The 19,562-nt window shown below is 35.6% G+C and overlaps 4 protein-coding genes across 7 annotated transcripts; 3 read left to right on the forward strand and 1 right to left on the reverse strand.

Annotated features, from left to right (window-relative positions):
- The first annotated feature begins 351 nt into the window (after positions 1-351).
- On the forward strand, positions 352-1,125 carry LOC138325661 (sarcoplasmic reticulum histidine-rich calcium-binding protein-like). Its single transcript, XM_069271890.1, has one exon. The coding sequence runs from the start codon at positions 352-354 to the stop codon at positions 1,123-1,125; it is 774 nt and encodes a 257-aa protein (XP_069127991.1).
- Positions 1,126-2,932: 1,807 nt separating this feature from the next.
- Positions 2,933-3,706, forward strand: LOC138326476 (sarcoplasmic reticulum histidine-rich calcium-binding protein-like). Its single transcript, XM_069272810.1, has one exon. It carries the CDS (start codon positions 2,933-2,935, stop codon positions 3,704-3,706), a length of 774 nt encoding a protein of 257 aa, XP_069128911.1.
- Positions 3,707-3,750: 44 nt separating this feature from the next.
- On the forward strand, positions 3,751-4,221 carry LOC138327377 (sarcoplasmic reticulum histidine-rich calcium-binding protein-like). The gene has a single exon (XM_069273841.1). The coding sequence runs from the start codon at positions 3,751-3,753 to the stop codon at positions 4,219-4,221; it is 471 nt and encodes a 156-aa protein (XP_069129942.1).
- Positions 4,222-4,646: 425 nt separating this feature from the next.
- Positions 4,647-19,560, reverse strand: LOC138317416 (receptor-interacting serine/threonine-protein kinase 1-like). Of its 4 annotated transcripts, none has more exons than XM_069259060.1 (7): positions 19,431-19,560; positions 13,754-13,909; positions 12,710-12,763; positions 12,114-12,228; positions 8,819-9,049; positions 7,093-7,167; positions 4,647-6,496 (listed from the first exon to the last, which is right to left on the reverse strand). In XM_069259060.1, the coding sequence occupies exons 2-7, from the start codon at positions 13,853-13,855 to the stop codon at positions 6,297-6,299; spliced, it is 777 nt and encodes a 258-aa protein (XP_069115161.1). In that variant the 5' UTR covers positions 13,856-13,909; positions 19,431-19,560; the 3' UTR covers positions 4,647-6,296. The 4 variants fall into 4 exon arrangements, with proteins under 4 accessions (XP_069115161.1, XP_069115172.1, XP_069115181.1 ...); XM_069259071.1 differs by having other exon boundaries at positions 13,754-13,894; positions 19,431-19,557; XM_069259080.1 differs by lacking the exon at positions 12,710-12,763.
- Between the last annotated feature and the right edge of the window lie 2 nt (positions 19,561-19,562).

The following is a 19,562-nucleotide window of genomic DNA, read 5'->3' on the forward strand; positions in this document are numbered from 1 at the left end:
CATGATGCACACCGTGATACAACACATACAACTTATATGTGTGAGAGCCCTGTAGGCTATCATCATGATGCACACTGTGATACAACACATACAACTAATATGTGTGAGAGCTCTGTAGACTATCATCATGATGCACACCGTGATACAACACATACAACTAATATGTGTGAGACCCTGTAGGCTATCATCATGATGCACACTGTGATACAACACATACAACTAATATGTGTGAGAGCCCTGCAGACTATCATCATGATGCACACCGTGATACAACACATAAAACTGATATGTGTGAGAGCTCTGTAGGCTATCATCATTGATGCACACCGTGATACAACACATACAACTAATATGTGTGAGAGCCCTGTAGACTATCATCATGATGCACACTGTGATACAACACATACAACTAATATGTGTGAGAGCCCTGCAGACTATCATCATGATGCACACTGTGATACAACACATACAACTAATATGTGTGAGAGCCCTGTAGGCTATCATCATGATGCACACTGTGATACAACACATACAACTAATATGTGTGAGAGCTCTGTAGGCTATCATCATGATGCACACTGTGATACAACACATACAACTAATATGTGTGAGAGCCCTGTAGACTATCATCATGATGTACACCGTGATACAACACATACAACTTATATGTGTGAGAACCATGTAGACTATCATCATGATGCACACCGTGATACAACACATACAACTAATATGTGTGAGAGCTCTGTAGGCTATCATCATGATGCACACTGTGATACAACACATACAACTAATATGTGTGAGAGCCCTGTAGGCTATCATCATGATGCACACTGTGATACAACACATACAACTAATATGTGTGAGAGCCCTGTAGGCTATCATCATGATGCACACTGTGATACAACACATACAACTAATATGTGTGAGAGCCCTGTAGGCTATCATCATGATGCACACCGTGATACAACACATACAACTAATATGTGTGAGAGCTCTGTAGGCTATCATCATGATGCACACCGTGATACAACACATACAACTAATATGTGTGAGAGCTCTGTAGGCTATCATCATGATGCACACCGTGATACAACACATACAACTAATATGTGTGAGAGCCTGTAGGCTATCATCATGATGCACACTGTGATACAACACATACAACTTATATGTGTGAGAGCCCTGTAGGCTATCATCATGATGCACACCTGTGATACAACACATACAACTAATATGTGTGAGAGCTCTGTAGGCTATCATCATGATGCACACTGTGATACAACACATACAACTAATATGTGTGAGAGCCCTGTAGGCTATCATCATGATGCACACTGTGATACAACACATACAACTTATATGTGTGAGAGCCCTGTAGGCTATCATCATGATGCACACCGTGATACAACACATACAACTTATATGTGTGAGAGCTCTGTAGACTATCATCATGATGCACACCGTGATACAACACATACAACTAATATGTGTGAGAGCTCTGTAGACTATCATCATGATGCACACCGTGATACAACACATACAACTAATATGTGTGAGAGCTCTGTAGGCTATCATCATGATGCACACTGTGATACAACACATACAACTAATATGTGTGAGAGCTCTGTAGGCTATCATCATGATGCACACTGTGATACAACACATACAACTAATATGTGTGAGAGCTCTGTAGGCTATCATCATGATGCACACTGTGATACAACACATACAACTAATATGTGTGAGAGCCCTGCAGACTATCATCATGATGCACACCGTGATACAACACATACAACTAATATGTGTGAGAACCCTGTAGGCTATCATCATGATGCACACTGTGATACAACACATACAACTAATATGTGTGAGAGCCCTGTAGGCTATCATCATGATGCACACCGTGATACAACACATACAACTAATATGTGTGAGAGCCCTGTAGGCTATCATCATGATGTACACTGTGATACAACACATACAACTAATATGTGTGAGAGCCCTGTAGGCTATCATCATGATGCACACTGTGATACAACACATACAACTAATATGTGTGAGAGCCCTGTAGGCTATCATCATGATGCACACCGTGATACAACACATACAACTAATATGTGTGAGAGCCCTGTAGGCTATCATCATGATGCACACCGTGATACAACACATACAACTAATATGTGTGAGAGCTCTGTAGGCTATCATCATGATGTACACCGTGATACAACACATACAACTAATATGTGTGAGAGCTCTGTAGACTATCATCATGATGTACACCGTGATACAACACATACAACTAATATGTGTGAGAGCTCTGTAGGCTATCATCATGATGTACACCGTGATACAACACATACAACTAATATGTGTGAGAGCTCTGTAGACTATCATCATGATGCACACCGTGATACAACACATACAACTAATATGTGTGAGAGCCCTGTAGGCTATCATCATGATGTACACTGTGATACAACACATACAACTAATATGTGTGAGAGCCCTGTAGGCTATCATCATGATGCACACCGTGATACAACACATACAACTAATATGTGTGAGAGCCCTGTAGGCTATCATCATGATGCACACTGTGATACAACACATACAACTTATATGTGTGAGAGCCCTGTAGACTATCATCATGATGCACACCGTGATACAACACATACAACTAATATGTGTGAGAGCCCTGTAGGCTATCATCATGATGCACACCGTGATACAACACATACAACTTATATGTGTGAGAGCTCTGTAGACTATCATCATGATGCACACTGTGATACAACACATACAACTTATATGTGTGAGAGCTCTGTAGACTATCATCATGATCACACTGTGATACAACACATACAACTTATATGTGTGAGAGCTCTGTAGACTATCATCATGATGTACACCTGATACAACACATACAACTAATATGTGTGAGAGCTCTGTAGACTATCATCATGATGCACACCGTGATACAACACATACAACTTATATGTGTGAGAGCTCTGTAGGCTATCATCATGATGCACACCGTGATACAACACATACAACTTATATGTGTGAGAGCTCTGTAGGCTATCATCATGATGCACACCGTGATACAACACATACAACTTATATGTGTGAGAGCTCTGTAGACTATCATCATGATGCACACCGTGATACAACACATACAACTAATATGTGTGAGAGCTCTGTAGGCTATCATCATGATGTACACCGTGATACAACACATACAACTAATATGTGTGAGAGCCCTGTAGGCTATCATCATGATGCACACTGTGATACAACACATACAACTAATATGTGTGAGAGCTCTGTAGACTATCATCATGATGCACACTGTGATACAACACATACAACTAATATGTGTGAGAGCTCTGTAGGCTATCATCATGATGTACACTGTGATACAACACATACAACTAATATGTGTGAGAGCCCTGTAGGCTATCATCATGATGCACACTGTGATACAACACATACAACTAATATGTGTGAGAGCTCTGTAGACTATCATCATGATGCACACTGTGATACAACACATACAACTAATATGTGTGAGAGCTCTGTAGGCTATCATCATGATGCACACTGTGATACAACACATACAACTAATATGTGTGAGAGCCCTGTAGGCTATCATCATGATGCACACTGTGATACAACACATACAACTATATGTGTGAGAGCCCTGTAGACTATCATCATGATGCACACTGTGATACAACACATACAACTAATATGTGTGAGAGCTCTGTAGGCTATCATCATGATGCACACCGTGATACAACACATACAACTAATATGTGTGAGAGCTCTGTAGACTATCATCATGATGCACACCGTGATACAACACATACAACTAATATGTGTGAGAGCTCTGTAGGCTATCATCGTGATGCACACCGTGATACAACACATACAACTAATATGTGTGAGAGCCCTGTAGGCTATCATCATGATGCACACTGTGATACAACACATACAACTTATATGTGTGAGAACCCTGTAGGCTATCATCATGATGCACACCGTGATACAACACATACAACTAATATGTGTGAGAGCTCTGTAGACTATCATCATGATGCACACCGTGATACAACACATACAACTAATATGTGTGAGAGCTCTGTAGACTATCATCATGATGCACACCTTGATACAACACCTACAACTAATATGGTGATTGTCTGTAATCATAATGCTTGAAAAAATATTTACATTCTTGATTCATTTGGGTTCTGCATTGAACGAATACAATGTATACGTACTCCGCCTACTATACATTTCGGCCGGGTAAGAAATGGTGCCTAAGTGTCGTAGTGGAGCGCTGCCTCAGAAAATCACTCGGGCACAATTTTTTATGCTTTTTTATAGGTTTCCAATTAATTTATGCATTTAAATGTATTTATATACTACTTATGTCTAAAACAAACATAACAACCATTCTTAATATCTACCATACCGCTCTCAAGAGGTCAAATTGACAATTTGGAGACTTGCCGTATAATTGTCCTTCAAAAAGGCATTTATATCTTTATGTAAAAATATAATGTCTCATTTTGAATCTTATACTTTATACAGTTCAGTTTTATTGTCTAGTAGGTAAGTGATATAAAATAAGTACGATCAAATGCATACAAACATTTTAATAATGATTTGCATAACCATTACTTTGCTCCATTAGCAGTAATAGGCACCAATTGTAGCTCTAAAGACGACACCATTATTGGTCTAAAAGTCTCTTAAGCTACAATATTGCAGGTAGGGTCTGCACTAATAATATGTTGAGATTAAACAAAGAAAGCATTTTAATATAAATGATTTAATCCATGAGATAAAACAAATATTTTGTAGCGTGATCAGTGGATATTAGTGAGGTCATAATGGTCAAGCTTTTAGACATCATTTATAGCTTGAAATACAGCAGTTCAGTTTATTTATATAAGTATTAACTTGAATAGATTTTTTTATGTTATGGAGATAATTTTTATAATTTATACAAACTCTGTTCCCCTTCCCTCAAGGATGTTTCTGGCCAAATTTGGCAAGAATTTATGAAGAACTCTAGGACTTGTAGCCATTTAAAGGATATTCCTCTATTCCGCTATTGGGCACCGCCCCCTCCTGCCTCATATCAGTTCTTAATAGACAAAATAGTTTAACCAAATGAGAACAAAATGTGCTACAACCAAAATCAAATTATATGATGGTAGTGGCAAATGGTAGTAAATAAATGAATATACCGAAATAAACTTTTATGAATGAAAACATGATTACATGTGAACAGTGATTTAATAAAGTATAGTTACAGATCAATTTGTACAAATTAAAGATAGCAAGAAAGATAGATCATGTGTCCAGGTGCTTGTGATAGCCTCCCAAACAACAGTTATTTACAAAGAAAATCAACATTGATGTTATCTGGGTCTTCAATACAACAATCTGCCAGAAAATTGCCTATTAATATCAAACATCAAAAGCTATATTTCACATTGTTATATGACTGTAAGTTTTGCCAGTTTTTGATTATTGAGACCACCTGGACAAGTGTTGACATACTGCAATATTAACCTGAGACAGATGAACACCTGTTTAAAAATCCAGGAACCTGCTGGGTTATAAATAAAAGCAGGGGTATCCCAAAGTCACAAATTCGTAGACTTGGGCAAAAACACATGAAGTTACAGGGATCTGTAAGACTCCAAAATTTACTTTCATTGTAATCATGTCTTTGTGTTCAGAATTCATTCCAAAGTTGTCATTAAAAGGCTTTGTTTCATACAACAAAAGAGTTCACAACTTTTAAATTATTAAATCAATACAAAGTCCATGTACATGTAATTATAATCTCTAAAAAAAAAATTCCCTGCGGCCCCAGTCTTGGGGATTAACAGTTAACATCTTTCAAGCAGTTAGCCATTGATTGTATTATCCTACAAAATGTCAGTAATTAAACAATAACATGGCAATGGCTGATCAGACTGTACCTATGGGGTTACAAAAACATTCTACCAAGAACGTGGGGATGTCACAGAATTTGGTAAAGTTGCAGGCCACCATAGTATTGCACCTCCGAGGATAAGTGACATACACATTGATGAGAAAAGAATAGTGAGATATTCGGATGAACAATAATACGCAGGTAAGCCTGCAAATTTATCAAATTCTGTGACATCCTCCCATTCTTGGTAGAATGTTTCCATAACCCCAAACATTATGAGAGTCTAGCTCGAAAGAATTGGATCCCTAAACTTGTCATCACAACAGTTTAGGAAGACTGCCTAAATCATACTATCGATGACCTTGACATTGTTAGAAATAGAATACACCACTTGCACAAGTTTCCCTACAGTTGCTTCTCTGCCATTTTTTTCTTTCCAGTTTACAAGTCCTTTGTATATTACAGTTTTTATTCCCTCTGCTGCTTGGTAATCAATGTGAAGTCGATCAATCTCCTCTTCAGTTAATCCAAGTTTCCTGACTGTAAAAACGAGAGAAAATATTACCTATAATATTATCATTATTATGTTCCATGTCAACTTCTTATATCTCTCCAACATTGAAATACAATGAGTAGTATCATATTAAACTCAATCAGCACCCCTGTCCCTATAAGCACCCCTCCCCCTTTTAAGGCTTCAATTTCTCTTACATTGACTTAAATACAGACTGAACTATGGAAACCGTGTAGGTTTCACTGTTTGATTTCTTTTGTAAATTAATTAATATCTTACTTAAGGCATTTACCTTGTGAAATGTTAGCCTTAATTTGTTACTATTCAGTGCCCTTCAATTTTTAATTTTTGAACCACCCAGGGCGCTTATTTGGTTGCATAATGTATGTCATTTGCCTCCAAATCCTGATATGTTAATTTACGTAGTTACTCATCCCATGAACAATCAGGTGTCATGATAGAAACCTATAAAAGCAAAATATTTTCATTCAAGAACGTCTGCTTGGAAGAATAATGAAAGATTTATAGGCACATGCATTGTCTGTCGACATACATACCTACAGGAGTATGTGAGGTTCAATTCAAAATCTTTTTTAATTTTGGTGTAGGTGGGAATACTTACAAATACGTCTCCATTGTTTCCCAATAAATCCTGCAAGGATATTCAGTTTCCGTTCATCAACAACCTCTACAGAATCTGTAAAACGATAAAATCATGTGCTTTTTCACTAATTTTATTTTCATTTATACAATACTGATTTGTCGCTGTGTTAAGCTGTAAAATACTAACAATCCCTAGGGTAGGACAGATTGAATAAACAGATGTTTTGAAAAGAACAAATACCAGTTTTACATATATATGTGCGTTAAAACACCAGCTATACATACAAGTAATTTAGGTTTAGGATCTAATAGAGTAAAACTAGAGTATCTGGAGGAAAGCCACTGACCTACATCATATACATTTTATAAGTACATGTCCAAAGACTTTGATGATCAACTTTATCTAAATGGGGAAACAACACTCAATACAGTACTCCATTTTTGCCTATATTACAGAGTGATCTGCCCTTGGGGAAAAGTATCAATTGTAGTCACCAGTTTGTGAATGAAAATTATGTTTTTTTCTCTCTGAAAACAGGTTTTGTGCTTCTAAACTGTAGATGTTACAAGAGGCCCAGAAAGCATGTATCGTTCACCTGTTGTTTTTTTAGTAATTATCACAAAGACTCTTACAATTAGAAAAAGTAATGATGCTATAGATACCAAATGAATATGCTATCCAATACATGTGTATATAGTTTTAGAGAGGAAGTAATTTATATAAAAATAGTAGCCTAATTGACCTGTTTTGACTCCATCCCTTAGGGGGAGGGGGGGAGCAGCCTCATCATTTGAACAATTTTGAATCTCCACCTATAAGGATGTTACCATTGCAGTATGGGTGCTATCCTATGCTTAATTTCAGAGAAGAAGTTGTTTATATGGAAACAGCCAAATTGACCCCTTTTGACCCCGCCCCTCAGGCCCCCGGGGGGTCGGCCCCATCATTTGTACAATTTTGAATCCCCACCCTATAAGGATGCTACCATTGCATTATGGATGGTAACCCATGCTTGGTTTCAGAGAAGAAGTTGTTTCATTGGAAATAGCCAAAATCGACCCCTTTTGACCCCGACCCTCACTGAGGGGTCCACCTCATCATTTGTACAATTTTCAGTCAGTAACCCATAAGGATGCTACCAGTCATATTTTGTTGAATTCCGACCAGCGGTTATGGGGAAGAAGTTGATTGTTGATGGACAGACTGACGCCGGACGCGACGGTATCTAATTATGTACTTGTCTAGAAAAGCAGAAACCTTTGTAACATTCAAAATGCAGAAGGATACATTGATTACATTGATCTGCATGGAACAAAGTCTAGAAAGAGAACTTCTCATAACCTTGACAAAGATACAGTATCCATGCAGTTGATAGGTACCTACACTTTCAGTGAGGGTATTGAGCAAGTAAACTGGCATACACAGAACAGTTATATGACATTACATCAACATAACCATTTTGTTACAACAATGCTTCACTGCCGACAGAGCATAAATAATATTCATCAATATAACAACAATTGGTGTTTAATCGTGTAAAAACACAAAAAATAATATGAAATAATTAATTTAATGATAAAAACAGTTTAATAAAAGAAAAATGATCATTCTCCGCCATGAGAATGAGACAACTCTGACAAGGTGAATGTCCTTGTAAATCTCAACACTCAAAGTAAGATTTCATACCCTGCCTTTCTCATCCTCATGAAAGTGAAAGAATCTATAACTGCCGTGACAGACGTACCTAAGACGGCCTGCTGTGCAGCCGTCAGTTGTGGTGGAGGAGTTACATCTGTAATGGACGGTGACGGCGGCATATCAGTCTCCTTTCGTTTCCTAGCATTGTTAATAACCATTACGTTGTGGTCCCCTAACTGTACATTGTTGGCACTCTCAATATTTATCTTGGCAATGGCACCACTGCCCAATCTTTTGTTGATTTCTATTGAGGCTCCCTCTGGTTTCTTTTTTACTCCTGCAATGCAAAAATATGTTTACAAGAACTCGATCGCTACACATTGGTTTTCTGCAACTTTTTCAATTCTCAATACACAAACATGCTGTATATCCCTGTATTAATTTAACTACTGAATCTACCGTTTTCATCATCAAAAATTGGAAATTCATGTGCAAATGCATTACAAAACATCACACAAGTAAAGGCATTTCAATCAAAAGGTAATGTCAAACATATGTACCAGAAATGCATTTTCATTACTAAGAATACAATTGACAGAGACCAACACAGATGATAGCACCAATGGAAAAATCCTATCCAAAGGTTTGGTATATTTTTTAACAGATTAAGCATATATTTCCTGAAAGATTTTAAAGAATTGTCCCAAGCGTGCCCAACTTATATCCCCCAGGGAGCCAGAGTAAATATTTCTATTAACCTTCCTAGGAAGTTGCTTCTGGCTAAATATGTTTACAAACCATCCAAAACTCTATGATTAGCAATGATTTAAAGGATTTACCTCTATTTCCCCTATTGGGCCCTTGTCCCTCCTGCCCCTTGGGATTCAGAACCAAGATTTATGCACACTCTGTTCCCCATCCCCCAAGGATGTGTCATGCCAAAATTGGTTACAATGTAGAACTCTATGACTATAGAGCACCCGTTTAAAGGACTTTTCACTGTACCGTAAATTAGGATATTTTGGCGTCGGGAAAACTTGGCGTTTTTGTATCAAAACAGGGTGGTTAAATTTTGACCACATCCAAAATATCCCAATATACGGTATATCCCTATTGGGCCATTCTCTTTGAAAACTTATCCGCCGGGGGTCAGAAACATGATTTATACAAACTCTGTTCCCCTTCCCCGCAAGATATGCACTTTCACAATATTCAAAACATACTGGTCAATCTATTAATTTTGAAAAAGCACTCCACTGTATTGGCATTCAATTTGTAAAATATACTGTTTTAGTGTATTGTCAATATGCAGGTATCGTTTTTAGCCCACTAGTTTTTACATATAATTGATTTTTTTTAATAATTTATGTAGAACTGAATGCTTTAGTGAGCTATCTGGTACGTTATTTTTTTATGAAGTTAATCATTTTAACAGTAGAATGTATAAGCATGGGGTTAATTAATCATTACATAACAGAACTGAATGCAGGATGGCTCATTTTAATATTTTCAATAATTACAACGGAAACATTTAACAACCAGTTAAATTGTTTCTTAAGTAATCAGATCTTGATTTTGCAAAATGTTTTTTAGATATTCACATTTATGCAGCAAACATCATGTTTTTAAGTATTCGGATCATGTTTCTGTAATAATTTTTGTAAGTTTGCATATATAAATGAGCTATTAAAACAATGGCATGAACATAGCAATATAAATAGGAGATTTCAGAAAAGATGGCGATGACGTCACACAAAGGTACATCCGGGCGCTCAAAGGTACAACTCCGTATATCTGTACACATTAACATAGTGGGAACACAGCCGCCTGCGATGTTTGTTTACATTTTATTGCGATAAATAGTACGGCAATTCGAGAATTGTTGCTTTATTTTTATTTCAAAAAGTGTGAGTAAAAATATGTATCAATAATATATAGATATAAACATATGGTATTCATATATTTTACTATGTTTATACTCCATTTTCGACCTTCACGGGAAAAAACACGATCGCCGATTATGTATAAACATTGACAAAATATTGCAAATTTCATCTTGAAATTATAGATTAAATTCCAATTCCCCCAAAATATCATACTGACATTTTAATAACCGATAATTGCTTTCTAAGTCTTACTTGGTTAAACAGCTTACGATGTGTGATTATGGCCAAATTAAAAATTGCTTTCGTAGATTACCCCAAGCGCACGGCAGCCATTACGTATATATAGTATTGCCGAACTCTCGAATTTCGTCCTTTTTCAGAGTCACAAAATCACGTATTCCGGATAACTTTTTCATCAGAAATTGTGGAATTTAGTTGATGACATGCAAATAAGTCAGTTTATAGTTATTATTTATCATATTTTTAAACAAAACTTTGAGTATTTTAGAATTCTCGAAGCTGTGCGCAATGTGTCCTGATTGGCATTTACAGTACATGTATTATGATCTGTATTTATAAATCTGAATGTATTCTATCTTACATGTATTCAAATTATTTAAATGTAACATCACTTCAATTTGAGAATTCACTTAGCAGCTCATGGAATAAAAGCGATTGAAATTAAAAAAATAAACTATTCAGCATGAAAACTGAACGATTTAACCATTTGATTTTCGAGATATCGGCAGCCAAACATGTACATTGTGTAGATCTGCATGTATATGTATATTTATAGCATTCCTGTAAACAAGATATACATGGTAAAGAACGAAATATATCTGTATATATATATTACAAGTACTTATTAAGATATGTGTTGGTAATTACGTATTAATAATATTAATTTCCCCAACAATGGACTGTGGCCTGAGGTGATCTACCAGCGAGGTCGAAGCCATGCACGAGCGGCCGTGTTCCAGGTGGTTCACATTTCTTTATATCAAATAGTGTTGTGAACAGCTATTTTATGTATAACAGAAACATGACACGATTAAATCAATTATTTTATTCATAACTTTTTCACAACATGGATTTCTACAAGTGAAGAAAAAACGGGTGCGTGTGACGAGCCGACACCGTTCCGCAAGCTGGCTTCAGGACTAAATCTACACATTATTTAGCAATAAACAATTGTAAATATAAAAATATAAATGTCTGTAACCTCTGAAACAATAACAAACCATTTTAAAATCAGAATTTGCAGGTATGAAAGTTTATACTTTTGTCAAAGTATCGATTGTGTAGCAGTGATGTACGTATCTGCTATCATTTTCATTAGTCGCCATGATGTGTTTGTACCTTTGAGGACCCGGATGTAAATTTTCTGTGACGTCACGCCATCTTTTCTGAAATCTCCTATACCCCAACAATCGATTATGTCAGCACTGATAAACTTTTCAACTTAAACTTTTCATTTACATGTATTCTTAATTCTGTTTTCAGGACTAAACCTACCTTTTGCATGATGGCCATATCCCACATCATCATCATCAGAGGAAGAAGAATCTGTACTGCTGCCAAATGACACCTGGTTTTGTGACCTTTGCACCTTTTGCATTGCTGCAGCCACCTGTATAAAACACGTCCGTAAGTGATCATGTCTTCTTATACAATCTGCTGATATAATGGCTTCTGTAGCTAGAACAAGACAATTAGCAAATACTTATATAATTCAAAAGGTATAGTTATTATATATGTGGCCATTCTTTTTAATTGTGTCAACAGTAATTATGGTTGTTCTGACCTAGTCAACCAAATGTATTTTTCATCCCTAGTCCTAATTTACGTTCAAGTCATTCCAATCAGTTTTATTGCCAGAGTAGAAGAGTATGAAAGTACAGTATCTGAAACTGATCGTGAAAGCAATCTAGTTTTAAAGGAATTTACTCCGAGTCTGACTGTGATATGTTTTGTTTATCAATTGCACCATTTAAAACCTGTTTAAATACAATCTTACATTAGTTTGTAACTGGATGTTTACTTCTGTTTCTCTTTTACCCAGTACTTATCTGTGATATTTTATATCTATATTGAATGTATTAATTTATTACCGGTATCCGTTCTGTAAGTGGACCTTCTGGTCTGCTGAATTTGAAATAAGTTTGCTAAATTTGAAATAAATAAATAAATAAATAAATAAGTAAGCCTTACATTTGCTTTTCAGTTACATGTATATACATGTTCATATAAGTAGTATCAGTTGAGATTTCATCATCAATGATCAGCTATAATTAGTTAGTGTAAGTGTCAACCAATTGCTTTTCGATGATCAATTAGTTAGCTTAAAATTACCTATTGTCTATTTCCTATGAAGCAGAATTCATCACTATTCTATTATATGTGCAACTTAACATAATTTTTATAATCCCATAATCCCATTTCAACATATCATGGTAATAATCAAATTAATCTTTGTCAATCAACATGGTTTTTTTCTCTCAATTTATTGTGTTTAAATAGCATGATATATATGTAATACATTATAGGTAATAGTGAATGACACAGACCTACTGTTCTCTCTTAAGCAAATATTAAACTTGCTTGCATTTCTGTTTTTGAAATAATCATTGAATTTAACATAAAATTGTTTCCATTAAAGTATAAATTCATGTTTTTCTTACCACAGACAGGGATATCCAAAGTTTTACCGGTGTGAGATTTTTCTATCTCACCCTAGGGTAAAGACAAGTTACACGAGATCTTCGCACATGCTCAACAATAGTATGACGTCACAACAACAGTTTCATGACGTCGCGGTAATAGTATTATAACAGCACCACAACAATGAAATGACGTCACAAACACGACAAAGACGACGATTCATTGAGGTTACGTCTTCCTCACTTGCATAATTGACACGTTTTTTAAAAACACAAAGTGGTGAACGGGGTAAGAGAAAAAGAATTATTCACCCTCTTTGGGGTGAGACAGGAGATCTCAACCCTCGGGATAAGATTCTTAAGCTGTCTAACACTCGACAAAGCCTCATGTTCGACAACTTAAGAATCCTACCCCTCGGGTTGAGATTATCCTGTCTCACCTCAAAGGGGGTAAGAGATTTTATTAATCTATACCTATACATATATGTGTATTACCTTCATTTTTGCTTTCTCCAGTTTTTTATTGACATATTCCGGATCATAGTTACCAGTTCCACTGGCAATGATATTGATACTCTGTCTGCCTCCGGATGCCATCGTTTATGTCAGCAATGCATTGTATCATTCAAAAGTTATCTAAAAATAAAGCACCTGAAAGAAAGTTAGTATGAAATCTAATCAGTAGAATGTTGTCTTTATTTGATCTGTTAACATTTATGTAATTTGAAAAATAATTTTTTGACTATCTTTCTATGAACCCTTGAAATAATTTACAAACAATTTTATGAAAAGTAGATAAAATCCACAAAGATTTGATCAGCACATTTAGTTTAATATTGATATAGCAATCATTTCTCAGTGTAACTCCTAAACACCAATAGTCCGACAATGATCCATTTAGGATGTGTTCGTCAGAATATAAAATTTTTTCTTTGACTTTACACCTGTCCCTTAGTTTAAGTCACTAGTACTTATTTCTTTAATATTAATTTATTTACATGCAGATAACCAAAAAATATATGTCAGCCTTGACTGAGCCAACTTGTCAATAGGAAATAATCTAACAAAACATCTAGGAGGGTATATGTTAAAGCAAGGATGTACGGGTAGATGAAAAGGATAAGTCACTCTGGGTTTGGGATGAATATGTCGCTAACGCTTTTGTGTTTGTGAACCGACCATGACGTTGGGTGACGACCGATTTTCCTCTGATATCCTCAGGCGCAACCTCTGATGTAGCTTGAGGGTGCGAGGGTTACCGTCTTACTTTCTGAAGTGGGCCGTCATTTCATGAGATGTCGTATTTTTTTAATGAAAATTTACGGCATTTCTTCTATTTTATTAAATCTTACATCCTTGTTTTAGTAAAGCAAGGATTAGATGTCATGTAATTTATTAAGCTTTATATTGGTGTTTCATTTGATTTGTTGAGAAAAATTATTTTTATTCCTGGTTCATAGGCGTCCCGCATGGTGTTTAGTAGTGTAAAGAGACAGTGACAAATCCTTCTCACTTGTATATATCTTGATTACTTGTACTTAAAGAAATTAGTCAAGGTACATAACAGTTTCCATGTATGAATGGAAAATCATACAGTTTTAATTTATTAAGAGTTTGATTTATCAAATATTCGGAACTGGCTAAAATTCGGAACTAGCAAAACAACTGTTCCTAACGTTACAGTTGTAGCGGGATTGGACTGGGTCGATCATCGGTGACCAGGTAGCTCAGTCGGTAGAGCACTCAGCTAGTGTTCGGAGGGTCCCGGGTTCAAATCCCGGTCTGGCCGCTACACTTTCTCCTCTCCTGTTACAGAATTGGCGCCCAACAGAAACTAAATAACCCAAGGTGGTGGTGTTTGGAAGGGTCTCGTGTGTCTTCGAGACGAAGACTTCAAGAAAGGAGGGAGGAGTGTAGGGGGATTGGACTGGGTCGATCATCGGTGACCAAGTAGCTCAGTCGGTAGAGCACTCGGCTAGTGTTCAGAGGGTCCCGGGTTCAAATCCCGGTCTGGCCGCTACATTTTCTCCTCTCCTGTTACACAGTATAGCACGGGAATTTGACATTCTGTCAATAATATATAGTATAAATATATAAAAAATACCCCTATATACTAAATAAAAACACTATATAGGAGTATTTTTTATATATCTATACTATGGTCAAGTGCCCTAAATTCGTCAGGGACCTGTTTTCGTCATGTTTACAATTTTGCTTATATCTCATGAACTCTCAACTCGTGATTTCATAAAGAGTGTCGTCTGCCAAAGCAGATTTGATCAAGGAAGATTTGCCATGCTTAAAAAACATTGTGTGCTATAACCAAGTGATTTTATAAAAACGATGTAGCAATATACCTCAAAACGAAGGTATTTTCTTAAGTCCATTTTAAATGAAACTTTAAAACCCTACCGTCAGTGTTTGACTGTCTAGGTGCACTGATCAGTAGTATGTCAACAAAGTACTGGAAGTCACGTGTCTGGTCATGTCATTCATAGCCCAGATTTTGGGTTATTACAAATTATTTTGGCGATTCAACTAACCCGAAATTTTTGGTGCGGTACTGTCGAAAATATAACGTTATTCTATGTAAACAGAGGTGTTCGCCACTTTCCATGACCAAGAGGTTTAAAGAGGTAGTGTAATGTGGAAGCAAACCTTAAATAAAATCTTTGATAAACCATGAAAAATACTATAACACGAAGCAAAAAATTTTCCGGTGCGTCATTTCACATATAAAAGGCGTAAAAGTAATCTCCGTTCAAAAACATACCTTTAGAATTTTCAACTTTAGGGAATTCCCCTTTTTACCGGAAGTGACGTATTGTGAGCAACAGATTACGTCTGTGTTGTGACAACACTATGGCTTCGTGCTCGATGCGTATCAATTTGAAAACATTGCATTATAACTCATCGCCTCTTTATATTTGAATTTATCTTTTTACGTACGTATACAGTTTTTTGTATTCCTAAGCTGAAGTTTTTTTTTCCTATAAATGTGATAAAAATGGCAAGTTTTCGGCACAAAGGATGACGGTGCATTGTTGCAGCAGGCTGCAGCGGTATCAGGACATCTCGCACTTGGAGACCTCGGTACTTGGGTTTTTTTCACCTCGACATTTTCCCGATATCTCGGCACTTGTCGGTGTCTTTGTCGGTATAATGATATAAAGATACATTATTGGCCTAATCTTTAATGCCTCAACTATAAATCCTTGTTATATGAAATACTGCAGTAGATTCTACCCCTTTTATAATTTACAGAATACGAACATAAATTGTAAAAATTAAGATTGATTATGATTTTCGACACTTGTTTATACATGTACAAGAATAGTTCTCTTTTCTTTTAAAACTCTAACCAACGACGAAGATCTAAATCTTATGTCATGAACACACGTGTTCCGTGGTATAATAATAATGTACATTGTAGTTCAGACTTCCGAATGTGTCAATTTACGATATATTTATACATATAAATATTCATTAACAACCTTAATGCATGTTATCATTTTTCTTTCAAGTCGGTTAATTATAAGCTCTGCAGTTATCTTTCATATCATACAATAATTAGTTTACGGCAAATTAAATCCTTAAAAGTATCTGTCAGTGATTAATGGTAAAAGATACATGGAATGTAAATTATGCTGTCGACAGACTTTTGAAGCGTGTAGTAACTTACAAAATATCGACTTAATCCCGATCTTAAGTACTAGTTAATCGGTAAGAGAATGAAATATGCTTCAATTTCTTGATTTCAGCATTTTTGAAGATGACCTCTGACAAGTGGTATTTTTTTCTCTATCAAAAACAAGAGAAGACGACTTTACACTTAGTATTACAAAAGTTACTTGCTTTACATCATTACCACCATTGAAAAGTTTGAGCTTCTAATTTTACTTCAAGATAAAGATATAAAAAAAATAATTGCATCCCGAAAAAATCTGTGGCACTATGTCCTATATGCAATGAAGTACTGAATACGTATGCACCAAATCAAATTAATTTATTATTTGTGTTAATTAGATACATGTATGTATACACATATGCGATTAAACACCAATTATAGTTCAAATGGTGAGTATCGTTTATACTCTGTCGGCGGTGGAGCATCTTGAATAAATTGGCTGTAATTTATTTTTCTGATATTCACAACTGGAATATTTGCAATATATTGATCATCGTATCGCTATAAGTCTATAACAACCTGTCATTTGACACGAACACATGCGTTTTTATGTAATAAATCTTGTACCGAAGTACATGTATATGTTGGGTTGTTTTTTTTGCGGGAGGTCGCCGTAGATCTAGAGGCCCAGCCCCCGCCATAGCATTGGCTACAAGCCTCGATGTTCACGTGTCAGTCAATTATAATTACCAACTGATTGACGAGGTGTGTTCCATTGGTTACTGAATCATTTATTTCTGCAACCAAACCGAAGCATATGATATGAAATGTGTCGCTATACAGAAATCTTCAAGTATATGTTGCAAAAAACTTTAATTTACGTTCCGGGACTTGTATTTTGCATAACCAGAATAAAATACCTATCACTGTAAAATCTACTAAATTTGATGTATACGCCGTAAATTTGATTGCTGTAAAATCTTGCGATATAGGAAATTAAAGCTCAGATATGTCAATGTCTGAGGCACGTTCATGTCTTCTCAGTAACAACTTACAAATGTACCTAGCTTCAGTTAACATTTTATGCAGAGAGAACGTGGTAAACTTTCTTGTACATATATGTTTGTGGTTAAAAAAAACTGAAAAGTTACGTGTATTTGGCCTATGACATTGTCGAAATCAATTCTTTACGTTTGCAAATTGCAATTAATTGTAAAATCAGATTTCCTGGTATTGTATAATTTTTTTTAATATATTTCATGCCTTTCGACATATTTTTATTAGATTGTCACAGTTTCGTTATTTAACCAAATTTAATTTAATTCCGTATGATCGTAGATAAAAATTTGCAGATTCCATAATAATGGTATGATTTTCCGTGATCTATTTAATTTATATTTTAATGTTACATGCATTTTTATCGCCAGCGGAACATGATATTGACGTCAATTTTTTGTTAAGCACTAACACAGAATTTATGGAAAATTCGTTGAAAAACGAACGTGAAATTCGACTGAAAATTAGTCAAAATGCATTAAATATCATATATAAGAAAAGTATCAATAATATACTAAAACGAACATTCTTAAAAGTGTGCAATATAGCGATTCCCCCTAATAAAAAGCTATTCCTTCGTTCGCGGTACCGCCAGGTGGTCGCTCTCACTGCCTTGAATGTTGCTCATATGACGTCACAATGCTTCGAAGCCAAACCGGAAGTTGCGTTGATTGTTTTTCAAACAGGTGCAAATGGGCAAATTTCGATCTTAAATATCTCGAAGATTTCTGGATCGATTTTAATAATTATTTTTTTTGTTTTTGTTGGATTAAAATTTTCTTTCTAAATAAAGGAAGGAACATTTCCATTACACTACCTCTTTAAAGATTTAAAATCGATGTAACAACAAGAAGTTTTCAGCTTAAACACGGTCTCACAAGCGCCTGCTGCTCAACATTTATTTGGAATTACCTCAATTTTCGTAATAAGCCAAACAACCCCCCTGACGAAAATTGTGTTGGCCATCACCCAGTGACCGGCGGGTAGAAATCTTCCGTATCGCCATGGATAAATAACGAATTGTTAGACAACTTGTACAAGTAAGACAAAATATTTGTGTTAATCAAACTGGTATCGTACATTTTATTTCTTTCTGGTTTGTTGATATACGGAAGATTTGATTACCCTGACGGCTATTGGTCCTTCAAGGGTATATATTATTGACAGAATGTCAAACTCCTATGTCAGCTTTAATCAGTTAATTATGTTGTTAAATGAGAAAAATAAATGTTAATTAAATATAAGAGAACTTTTATTTATAATAAACGAGAGGTGCAAGGGTCTTAATGGTCATCTGGTAACCTTTGCATCAGCTTTAAAGGAAATTTTCCAAAATATGGAACTTTATATATTGTGTGTGTGAAAACGAAAGTAAAACTGCACTGTAGGACAGGAAATAAAAAATTTTGGTGAAAAAATAGACAAACTTACCATTTAAGCAAGATATTATATCGTACCTTAATATGCTTTTGCACAGAAAATACTTACGATTCTAAACTCTACATCTATGCGTCGATCAAAAACGAACATACATCCGGAAAATACTGAAAATCCAACTGTGTATTCGCTCGAAAACAAACCGGAAACGACGTCGTAAACACATTCGGAATAAACAAATAT

This window comes from Argopecten irradians, chromosome 1 (assembly GCF_041381155.1).
Source record: "Argopecten irradians isolate NY chromosome 1, Ai_NY, whole genome shotgun sequence".
NCBI classification, from domain to species: domain Eukaryota; kingdom Metazoa; phylum Mollusca; class Bivalvia; order Pectinida; family Pectinidae; genus Argopecten; species Argopecten irradians.

Excerpts from the sequence above, each read along its gene's own strand:
- LOC138325661 (XM_069271890.1), top strand. The coding sequence starts at position 352 with ATGTGTGAGAGCCCTGTAGACTATCATCATGATGCACACTGTGATACA.
- LOC138326476 (XM_069272810.1), top strand. The coding sequence starts at position 2,933 with ATGTGTGAGAGCTCTGTAGACTATCATCATGATGCACACCGTGATACA.
- LOC138327377 (XM_069273841.1), top strand. The coding sequence starts at position 3,751 with ATGTGTGAGAGCTCTGTAGGCTATCATCATGATGCACACCGTGATACA.
- LOC138317416 (XM_069259060.1), bottom strand. The coding sequence starts at position 13,855 with ATGGCATCCGGAGGCAGACAGAGTATCAATATCATTGCCAGTGGAACT. Across the intron at positions 12,229-12,709 it reads CACTTACAGAACGGATACCG|GTGGCTGCAGCAATGCAAAA; the intron begins GTAATAAATTAA and ends TGTTTTATACAG. Across the intron at positions 6,497-7,092 it reads GAAACAATGGAGACGTATTT|TCAGGAAACTTGGATTAACT; the intron begins GTAAGTATTCCC and ends TCGTTTTTACAG.